This window comes from Nelumbo nucifera, chromosome 8 (genome assembly GCF_055504915.1).
Source record: "Nelumbo nucifera cultivar China Antique chromosome 8, China Antique-T2T, whole genome shotgun sequence".
NCBI lineage: Eukaryota > Viridiplantae > Streptophyta > Magnoliopsida > Proteales > Nelumbonaceae > Nelumbo > Nelumbo nucifera.
In genome coordinates this window covers 26,146,507-26,158,575 of record NC_142656.1, presented here as the reverse complement: position 1 = coordinate 26,158,575, position 12,069 = coordinate 26,146,507, and the positions used below count along the sequence as shown (strand labels likewise).

General features: G+C 36.9%; 1 protein-coding gene across 2 annotated transcripts; it reads left to right on the top strand.

The window, feature by feature from the left end:
- The first annotated feature begins 5,636 nt into the window (after positions 1–5,636).
- LOC104605399 (gamma-glutamyl peptidase 3-like) lies at positions 5,637–7,188 on the top strand. 2 transcript variants are annotated; one of them, XM_010270144.2, is made up of 4 exons: positions 5,637–6,192; positions 6,289–6,453; positions 6,573–6,740; positions 6,832–7,188. In XM_010270144.2, the coding sequence occupies exons 1-4, from the start codon at positions 5,872–5,874 to the stop codon at positions 6,925–6,927; spliced, it is 750 nt and encodes a 249-aa protein (XP_010268446.2). In that variant the 5' UTR covers positions 5,637–5,871; the 3' UTR covers positions 6,928–7,188. The 2 variants fall into 2 exon arrangements, with proteins under 2 accessions (XP_010268446.2, XP_088749869.1); XM_088893743.1 differs by having other exon boundaries at positions 5,973–6,188; positions 6,832–7,185.
- Positions 7,189–12,069: the final 4,881 nt, after the last annotated feature.

Genomic DNA, 12,069 nt, shown 5'->3' with positions numbered 1-12,069 from the left:
TATTGCCTAACAAAAATGGAAGTCAAGAAATGAACACAAGTTGAGGGTTAGTTTGTTCACAGTGCAAGTTTCTTTTGCATTGGTGTAAATGCATGGAAGTAGGATGAGTGTAAATTCTGGTTTACCTTAGTTTTGGATCTGACTTTGTCTAGTTTGTTTGTGAGAAGTAAAATATAGAATAAAATAATGTAATCCCCACCTTATATGAAAGAGAATGGAATTGGCAATACGGTTATTTATTTGCACTTTATATGAGTGCAAATGAAATATAAAATACATGCAATTCTTTTATCAGATATATTGGAATGCAGATCATAATTACACATAATTGCAAGCAAAACTGAACCAAGTACAAAATTTGCATCTGATTCAAATTCACACCCCTAATAATCAGAGCTTGAGGAATGATTTGGGCAGGGCAACACCCCAAATCATTCAACCTAAAAGCTAATGTTGTTAAGTGAGGTCCTTGAATAGGTTTTATTCTCTAACAATAAAAAATGGGATATGCCTAAATCACTCCCTCTAGTATTTTCTACTGATAACTCATAGTCTTTGAGTCCATGCCCAACGGGAATGAGGGTAGTTTCATAATTTAATTCAAATCATTGAGTATTTGGCAAAGTTTTGAGTAACGAGGAAACAAATTGGTAAAATCTTTCACAGGGAAAAGAGGAAGTCTTTGCTGAGTTTACATTTGGGTCTTAACGGCTTACATATGGCATTTTTGGGCTTGGAACCCCATCTGGACGTTTATCTTGGCACCTCAGATAATGGGTTTGATTTTGGCACAACCCAAATAACAAATGGATTTGCTCCTTTTTTTCTTGCCAATAATGACATAGAATGGCTACAGTTTGAATCTAGGCAATAGAGATATGAGAGGTGAGGGGTAGCCGGGTAGCTGGGAACTAGACAAGCCAAGGATGAGGTAGGTTGAATAGAGCTGCTTTCCAAGGCACCTACAAGAGAAAGGGCCCCTGCGGCGTGTTCACGAGGGAGAACTCTCTGATGCTTAAATCAATAAGTGAGCAGCGGGTTGTTGGACCGAACTAAGGAGACTAATCAATTAGGGAAGCCAAGGACGAGGTGAGAGCAAAGATAACGCTATATCGTGTTACCTTTCTTTAGGGATGCCTTGCCTATTTTTAGAGGAGGTATAGTGCCCGCTAAGGAGTTATAAACATGTTAAGAGCTGGTTGTTGCGCTTGGCTGGAGCTTTTTGATGTCATCCTTATTGGGATCTAAACATGTTGTAGGTGTACAGGTGAACTAGTTAGTTGGGTTGGTTAGCAAGCTAGGTAGGTCTGAATCATCGGTGAGCTTCTTGAGTGTTTCATTCTAAGACACATGGTAGCTCTTAATGGGATTGTACTGATGGGCTACATCACTTGCCCCCTACTTTTGAGATCAACTTCGTTGTCTTTCTACTTATTTAGGGAACGGGATCTTCTCCTCACACATGGGCACCTCACAAGCACATCCACCGTGCATTGAGAACATCTCCCATGAATAATAACTTATAAGTATGGGAGATATTCCCAATGCATGGTAAGATGTGTATGTGAGGTCGGTGTGAAGCGCCCTGTGTGAGAAGCAGATCTGATGTCCTTATTTAGTGGGAGGTCAACTTGGTTGAATAAGATTGTTGGACTTGCATAGATTTGGTTGTCTCACATTCTTTAATAGGTTGTGTTTCTTTGTTCATGTGGTCGAACTTATATAAATTTAGGCACTATAAGAATATAAGAATTGCATTGGAAGACACTCAAACAAGTGGCCATGGTGCACTCACATTGCAACTTAAGCCTAAATCTCACACAACACAATCCCATAATGAAACAATCCTTGAATTGCAACGAGCACTCTACCCTACAACATGAAACAACAAAACATCATCGTATCTCAAAGCAAACTAATTTCAACTTAAGAACCTCATTATCATAGTTTTTATCGATCTCATGACATGAAGTACTGAATCACCGCCACAACACAAAGCACAACTAGCTTTAGCTTATCATCCTCATTGTTACACACTTGCCTACTTATTTTCACCAAAATGTCCCTTTTTGGCGTCAATTCACAATTTTTAGTATTTTTATAAGTACAAATAAAAATTAGAATTTAAAAATGTAAATTAAATATAAAATAATGCATATATTACCTGTAGAATATTGATCTCAAATTAAAAGTTACTCCAATCAATATAAAGATCATCTAAATTGATATAAAGTTATGACCTCTAAATGTTTGCATATACATTTAGTGTGCAACATGTTACCTGTTTGGGTTGAATGGATCAATAGTTTAACCACTCGAATCAAATGGTGTTTTTACAAAGTCAATGACTTTTACTAAACACTAGGCTCCATAATCATGGTCAAGTGATGGTTTGAATGGGTTGAGTTGACAAGTTCAAAAATTGGTTTCAAGCCACTCCATTGCTCAAAAAGAAAAAAAAAACACAAGGTAATCATGGGCCGAGCCAAGATTGATTGTGGACCTATGTAATTTATGTATAAATAGTTATATATATATATAATATAGTATGCATATAAAATTTGTTTTATGTATTATATGTAAAATATAAATATACAATAAAACATAAAATCAGGGTTCTTTTATGATTTTTTATTTTTTCAAAAAAAGCCTTTTTTCGTAAAATGTAAACCTAAAATACAAAATATGTACAATATATAATAAAAAATAAAAAATATGTATGATATATATCTAAAATAAAATTTTGATGGAATAGATTAAAGTTATATAGTGACATAATAATATCTGTTTTATTTGGTATTTTATAAGATATAATGATTGTAAACATTAACTTTAGCGACGGACTAATTCACCATCAATATATTATATAACTTATATAGCGACGGATTATATATTCTATCGGTAGAGTGGGAACCTATAGCCATGGATTAATATCCATTGGTATACTATACAAAACCTAGCAATGGATTACATTTGGTTTTAGCAATGGTCTAATGCTTCGGTCAATTATATACATTACATTAATGATGGATCAAATATCCATAAGTAAAAAGCACATATACCAAAGGATTTTGACGATCAATAAAGGATGTCATTGGATTTCAACAACAGATTAATAGCTTCGCCGGTATAAGATAAGATATGTAGTGATGATGTACATATCCGTCAGTAAAAACATTTATACCAACAGATTGGGGCTGTCAGCACAAATATCTGTTGGTATATGTACCTTTTGTTGTAGTGAACGTTTCCTTGCACTGCGATGATATCTTGTCTACAAGCTTCTATAAGGAAGGCAATAGCTACACTTATGCTCTTGTGCAAATCCCGATGAAAAGGGTGGGAACCCAGACCATGGGATCTCTACAGGAACATGTAGAGAAACCCTACCTGTGCTCATTTGTTCTAGATCTAATTGAATAAAAAACTTTATCACTTGGGGGAAGTTTCCTCTCTTCTTGTTACCTGACATAAAGCTCTCCTTACCTTAGTCTTATACCTCTTTTGCATAAGCTCTGCCACTTTGTGTTCTCAGTTTCCTTTAATCTCCCTCTATAACTCCTCTTTCAGGTAGGCCTGTATATTGCCCTACCCTACCCCACCCACAATAGTCATTATAGTTGTCAAGATCATTTGAAATTGTCATGTGAAACACATGCCCACATTTACTAGTAACTTAACATAAGTATTGAAAAGTTAGAATATTTAGCCTTTTGATGAACCCTATATGAAAGCATTAATGCAGGTACCTCCACTATGTAACTTCTTCAAACATTTTTTCATTTACCCGAAGAAAGAGAGACAGAGAATTGATTTGATGGGTTATGATTGTGGAAACTGAGAAATCATGATATTAGTCAGAGTAGACTTGTTCATGAGCCGGGTCGGGCTGATTTGGGCTTTGTGTCTATATTTATGTTCAGCCCAGGTCTGGTCCTCAAAAGCCTAAAGCCTGAACAAAAAATTGGATAAGAAGATTTTTTTTTATTAAGCAATACAAGTGATTTATTTATATTAAATGAGTCCAAAACCCAAAAATATTGAAAAATCTCACCATGACTTGAGAAAAGAGAAGAAAAACAAAGTAAAAAATATATATCATATGCATTTTTATTATATAATATTTTCTTGGACTGGGTTTAGGCTCAGGCTTGGGCCAGATTATTTTGAGAAGATTGAGCCCAACTAAAAAAATGTCGAATGGGTCTGGTTTTTTGGGCTTGAACCCGAGCCTGTGGGTCTAAAATCTTGTCGAAACTTGACCAAGAATGGGCTTGACCGGACTGGCCCATCCGACTAGCTGGCACATGAATAGGTCCAAGTCAGACCATATATCATGTGTTGATAATGTAGTAACTAGGATTTTCTTTCAAATTGAAGCAGATGCAAGGGGTCCCAATTTAATAATGTGCAGTGTAGCTTTCAAATATTCCCATTACGACAAATGGTTGAAATGTGGAGACTGAGAGCAAAGTCATTCCTGGGCTCAATTAGAACCCGGTCTTTGTTGACATGGGCCTTAACGTCAAGCCTCATCTTAAAAAATAATTAAGTTGACTTGGGCCTCAGTATTTTATTGCCGACTGCAGAGCGATTCCTTAATCCGAGTCTCACGGCAAGAGGGTATTTTCATAATTTCCTTCAAAACTCTTGGGTCAGCCAACGTGCTAGCTGTGCTATGTTGATTATGGACCGATCTTATTTCACATTTGGTTCTAGACCTGGCAAAAAGTTGATCCAACTCGTAAACCCAACCCAATCTAATCTGAAAAAATAGGGTTAGGGTCTCATATTTAGTTATTTGAACATGAGAATGACCCAGCCCGGAAAAATTGCATTGGGTTGGGTCATGGGTCAACCCGTTGACCCGATTGCCAATTCTAATTGGGACTATTTATGCATTATTAGAAGTTTCTACTCTTTAATTTTTTCTATTTAATCTTTACTCTTTAAATTATTAAATGTTCAAGTTTTTTATTTATATTTAGAATTTTAAAGTTAATTCTTTTAATTTTGACATTTTTCATATAATTTTTCTTTATTTTTTTAAATTTCAGTTATTTTTTAGGATGACCCGAATTAATCCATGGATCAACCCTAACCCCAAAATCAACCCGAAATGTATTGACCCGACCCCGACGCACCCAACCCAATTGCCAGTTCTATAATTGGTTCCCAACTTCCGATATCAGCTTGCTCCTGTGCAGCGTGCAGCGTGCTAGTGTTGTCTATTTAACCCACACTTTCTCAACTTGGAATGCTCTAATCTTAGCTTGTGTTAATTTACTGGCTTATGACTTCTCACGCATTCAAAATTTATCTCCCTCAAAGTATATGCAGGAAACACCCCTTGTTTATTTTTAGTACAATTTTATTTGTTCTAGTACAAATGTATCAATGAAAACTATCAAATGATTTTCAACCCGTTTCTTTGCATTTTTTTTTCTTTGTTCAATTTCCTGTTCCCCATCAAACTCTATATATTGTAACAAGACGTGGCTTCTGATTTGTTCAAGCTGATTTTCCAGTCAATCTCTTAGGCTGGACTCATTCAATGGTGAGTCACGACCCACCCAAAATGAAAATGCAAGTTGTAGGCAATTTGTTGATTGGACCCAAGAAACCGTGTCATTTGATTCACCCAACAATTCATATAAATGCCCCACTATCTTTCCCTCAAAACCCATAGTAACATCATCTCTCCTTGCTTTAGGGTCTCAACCTCTCAATCCGGGCTCCAATCTTCCTGCTCTTCTCCTCCTTAGTTTGGCAACCCCAGTGGTTGCCACCTTTGTGGGCCTTTCAAAAGTGACCCTTTGTCCTTTTGATCTTCTAATCTCTCTCTCTCTCTCTCTCTCAATCTATCTGAAAATGAAGTTTATCGGGGAGAAGAGGTATGCCCTATTAATGGCAGTTAAGGACTCTGATTACGTGAAGAAAGTGTATGGTGGGTATTTCAATGTGTTTGTTAAGGCATTCGGGGAGGAAGGAGAGAAGTGGGACTTGTTCAGGGTTGTGGATGGAGAGTTTCCTGCCATGGATGAGCTTCACAAGTATCATGGATTTGTGATTAGTGGCAGCCCTCATGATGCTCATGGAAATGAACCATGGGTCTTGAGTCTCTGCATTTTGCTACAAACACTCTATGCCATGGAGAAGAACGTGCTTGGAATATGTTTTGGGCACAAGTACGTAATTAATTAATAAAAGATTTTTTTTCATTAGTTTTTGTTGTTATCTTATTAATAAGAGAAATTATTAATAATCTATTTATTTACCTATTTTTAGGTTTTGTGCCGAGCTTTGGGTGGTAAGATAGGAAGGTCTCATACTGGTTGGGACATTGGGTTGAGGAAAGTCAAGCTGGCAGAGGACTTGCGCCCAAGTAGGCTTGTTGGTGGATTAAAGGAAGTCCCACCTTTTTTTCCCAACATTGAGTGTCATCAAGATGAGGTATACTTCATCTCTCTCTTTCTCTCTCTCTCTCTCTCTCTCTCTCCTCTTCTTCCTCTTTCTCTCTATCTTGGCAACAAAATACAGATTACAGACTGTATCTAATAAAAGATGATCAGGTATGGGAGGTCCCAATTGGAGCTGAGGTGATTGCCTCCTCAGACAAGACAGGAGTAGAGATGTTCACCCTTGGGAAGCACATAATGGGCATTCAAGGTCATCCTGAATACACCAAAGACATTTTATATAATCTCATTGATCGTCTTGTCAGCAACAACTGTATAGAGGTAAGTCTAAGTTTATCTCTTTATATTATTCAAACATATATATTAATGAACACTTTGTCTTAGTATCTTATCCCGGGCTAACTAATTACAGAAAGAGTTTGCTGAACACACAAAATCAAGACTTGAGATGGCTGAAACAGACGGGAAGATTTGGGAGAAGATCTGCAGGAACTTCCTCAAGGGCTGAGGGCTGATTGACTTAACTGACATTGAATTTGTGTTGTAGCTTAATAGGCTAAGAAAGATACTGGTGTAAATGAGTCGTTTACACCTTTGTCTGAACAATTGAATTGAATAATGTTGTTTTGTTTAGCATAGGTGAAGTCCAACTTCATGGACTTATAAAAGAACTGTAACAGAAGTTGCTGTGATACCACTGGATAATTAGCAATGTAGTTTAAACTGTTTCAGTGAATCAATCCTTTTCTACTGCATTGAGGAGTTTACAGGGCCAAGTGCAAAATTAATAGATTTTGACGAAAGACAACCAAAACGAAACTGAAACTGAAATTCTCTTCTAATATAACTACCAGTCAACTTGTGTCAATATCAAAGAACCTGTAGAGGACAGTTGACAATTTCTGTCATTCTGTTTATCTAATCTTCAATGGAATTCAAGAAAGAATGAAGGCATTTTATTGATCAGGCTGTATTCAGCCGGGCCCTGTGCTTTTAGTATACTCCATTAAAGTTTTAATAACTAATAATTAATAAGTAATTAAGCTGCGTCTACAAATGAGAGAATACTTGGCTGGCTCTGGTGGGTTGATGATGAAAATAACTTATTGGTAAGTCCTTTTACCATGAAAGGAAGTCTTCTAGTTCACATTTGGTCCTTAACGGCCTCGGCTTATGCTACTTCTAGTCTGGAGTTTGCTTGTGGGATTTTAGCAGACCACTTTGGATGACCCAAAAGGACAATGGTTGGATATCTTCCAGGGTCAAAAATTTTCTTTTTGAAACTGTCCAAAGCTATGTTTGAGGGTGAAACTGAAATGGATATCTGTGTATGTTGTTTGGAATACTGCTTGTGTGGAGCCTTCTCTTTCCTGCAGCAAGCAGCCATTGGTTAGAAAATTTTCCAGTCAACCTCTTAGCTGGGTTGGAGTCAGTCAATCATGGGTCAGGACACCCGGAAATGGAAGTTAATGGACAGTTCTATGGGTCCAATTCACGTAATCAACGTGCTAGAAAATATTTTATGTTAGCTACGGTAAGATTAATAAAATAGTCTCAAAAGCCTCTCTCTTTCTCTCTCTGAAATCAACAACTTATATAATGCACTGTTGTAAACAACAGGTATAACGAACTATATTCATTGAAGAGGTTAAATACAAATGTATACAATACAAATACAAGGCTCAGTTTGGAATGAGTGCAAAACCTTGTATTTTATATTATTTTGTATGTATTTATACTTATCGGTATCAATTGGAAAGGACTTGGTCCAATCCGATCCAGTCTAATGTGAGTCCATTACAAATGGGCCAGGTCAATCCAATCTAATGAACATTTTACACCATTTTGGACCGGTCCAATTTCATCTTTGGACCATCCAATCTGTTCAAATTTATTTTAATTTAGATCAATTATAACTCAAACTTGGTCTGTTGACACCTATATTCTTATCTTCTACCAATGGATCAAATATTGGCTCAATCCAATCCAATCCAATAAATACTTTGGACTATTAAGTTTGGACTGGTCCAATTCAATGTCTTATTTGTCCATCCAATCTGTACAAATTAAATTGACACCCTTTTTTATACTATACATATTTGTATTTGTACTCTTTCCAAACTGAGATACAAATATGTAGAGCAAAACCTTGTATTTTGTATTATTTTGTATGTATTTGCATTCGTATTCTTTCCAAACTAAACCTAAGCCTCATTTTGCAAGGAGTACAAATACAAATATGTAGAGTGCAAAATCTTGTATTTTGTATGTATTTGCAGTTGGGAAATGGGGTCACTGAAACTTGGAGGAGAAGCTCTGAGGCGCATCTGAAGACACTGTCTTTAAAATGTTATTTGCCCCACTCAGTTCCACTGAGTTTGTTGTTGTGTCACAGGCAAATCTGTTCCCAGGATACAACAGAGCCTTGGGTGAGAGTCTGCAACTAACAAAGTTGAAGAGTCTCGGAAGAAACCTTCTGTGAGACAGTAGCAAATCAGATTGAGAGAGACAAAAGTGATTTTGAAAACTTTGTGTGTGCAAAAGCTTGATTCACGCTTCTTAAATAATTTTTGAAGAGTTATGGAGTAGAGAAAGGTGTTGGTTCAGAAAAGGCTCATTGAACAGTCACAATTTTAAACATTGTGACTGTTAAAAGGTAGTTAATAGTTAATGACTGTTAACATTGAATTGTGCTTCTTGATCACACCTGATTGAACCGTAGTTGTTGAAAACATCAATGGTCAGCCTCACACCAAAAGTGCGCCTCTAAAGCGCCTCATTGCGCTGCACACATGCGTGTACACGCCTACGCACGTGTTGTGCAGTAGCAAACCTCCATACTCTCCTCTTTATTTCTAAGGAGTGTAAATAAGCTACTATTTAAATAATCAAAACAAGTCTTGTAATTTTGCAATGTAGAACAAGTTAAAAACTAGCTTTAGTAAGAGAAAAAGTTATTTTTTAAAACATATGTGCAGGTGTAATTTTTCATGTAATTGCCAATCAAACCCCATTGGATTTAATCTCTAATGAGATTAAAATCCAATATTTGCACTAGGGGTGTTCACAGGTCGGGTTGGGTCGGTTTATTGGGGTTTTTCCAACCGACCCATCCTAGTCGGGTTACCTGAGGTGGAAACCGAAACCGACCCACTGATAGGCCAAATTGACTTGGTCGGTTTAAGTCGGGTTGGGTCGGTTTGGGTCGGTTTTGATTTTTCTCCTGTACAAAAGGACACCTAATTGAATTCTAATTGTAATTGCCTATTTGGTGTAAAAGATTATAGAAAGTTAGAAACTAGGATAGATTGCCTATTCTAATTGTAATTGCCTAATGGACCTTCTAGTTTTAGTAGAAGACTAGTTATAGTTAAGTAGGAAACTACTCAAATTAGGAACTACCGAACTAGTAGAAGACTAGTTCGGTTCGGGTCGGGTTGGTTTCGGTTTTCACACAAGAAAACTGAAACCGACAACCGACCCGATATATCGGTTTATATATTTTCCCAACCCGAAACCGACCGGTACTGATGAAAATCCGGCCGATTCGGGTTGGGTCGGTCTGGGTTGGTCAGTTTGATTGGGTTGGGCATTCTTATGAACAGCCCTAATTTGCACTTTACATGTTTGCATTCGTACTCCTTCCAAACTGAGTCGGCTTAGTTTAGAAGGAGTATAAATGCAAATATGTAGAGTGTAAAACCTTATATTTTGTATTATTTTGTATGTACTTGCACTGTACATATTTGCATTTGTACTCTTCCCAAACTGAGCCTAACAGAAAAATCAATGATTCTCTTTTTTAGAGATATAACCCAGTGAACTTACTAATTGCAATATATGATGACAAGCAATAAAACGAAAGCGGATTGTCACTTAGGCTGCATTTGTTTGTTGTGTAAATACAAAACTACACTGATGGAGTTTAACCACGGTTAGATTTCTGAGTGTAAAAAGCAAATCGACTTTATACTCATTTTACACTCTTGTATGTTTGGATGATCGATGTAAAAGGTAGCGACGCTAGCCTTCGATTGCTCAATCCCTCTTCTATTTTTTTCACTCCAACATTGAGCATGATCTTCAAAAGCCTGTTGCAACAAATAAAAGTAAGAGAGAGAAAGATAACATTGAAGAGAGAGAAAGAGAGACTCCTATTGCTATTGCTTTCAACTATCTATTGGGGGATTTGCACCTCTCTCTCCCTTTGCCGAAACCCCAATTGCAAAATCTTTTCCCTCCGCCGGTCTATCCTCTTTTCTCCTCGTCCACTCCAAACCAATTCGTCGAATTGTCTGAATCGATGAGGACCAAAAATCGATTTGTGCCACTGCCTTTCACTTCCCTATGCTCCGTCAGTCTACCAAATCCCCAAGTCCCCATGCTATCAACAGAGGCACAATGGGAGCAAAACGCCCAAGCACAACGAGATGTTGCAACCATGGAGGGAGAGAGAGAAACAATGGGGGTTGCACCCAAATGGAGATCGCTCCCCAGAAGCAGAGAGCACCCATCTGAATTGGCCTCCAAGTTCCCCCAATCAAACCCCATTGGAGGTGGTGGCGGTGAAAGAGGAAGAGAATTGATCCTGCTCAGAGTTGCAACTGGTAATGAAAAGGGGAAGGGGTGGCTGGATTTGCTCTGATGCCGCCGATAGACACTACCAACTGCTAAGAGAGAGAGAGAGAGAAAGATGTAATAAATACATTGATAATTTTGATGTATTTATAACATTGATTATCGATGTAAATTTAAATCAATATATCATGTTTACCAAACACTAGTAAAATCGAACCAGGGTATAAAGTTTACCCCGGTTCCATTTTCCACCCCAAACAAACATAGCCTTAGTAAATCAAATAACCAATTACTAACATAAACTAGGAACTAGGGAAGTATTCAAATGAATGACTCTATCAAGCTATACGAACACATTCTAGTCAAGAGAATATATTTTGCAGAAGATGTTAGGTTCATTGGGGTTGTCTACCCTAAGATGGTAAAGCATAACATATAAATTATACCAATAAAACTAAATGAATATTAAACAAAACTAATATTGTCTTATAAAATGAAAATCAAGAAATGAACACAAATTGAGGCTTAATTTGTTTACGGTGCAGGTTTCTTTGGCATTGGTCATGGAAGTAGGATGAGTGTAAATTCTGGTTTTCCTTGGTTTCAGACGATCTGACTTTGTCTAGTTTTCTTGTGAAAAGTAAAACATAGAATAAAATAACGAAGTTCCCATCTTATATGAAAGAGAATGGAAATGCGTTTTATTTGGGTGCAAATGAAATATAAAATACAATTCTTTTATGAGATATATAGGAATGCAGATCATAATTAGGGTTGTCAGTTGAATTGGATTTGGTCCAATCCGATCCACTCTAATGTGAGTCCATTACAAATGAATCAGGTTCAATTCAATCCAATGAATATTTTGGACTGGTTCAATTCAATGTTTGGACCATTCAATCTGTTCAATTTTATTTTAATTTAGATTAATTCTAATCTAAACCTGGTCCGTCGATACCTATATTCTTATCTTTTATTAATCGACCACGTATTGGCTCAATCCAACCCAATCCAATAAATAGTTTGAATCATTTATTCTGGACTTGTCCAATTCAATATGTTTGGTTGATCC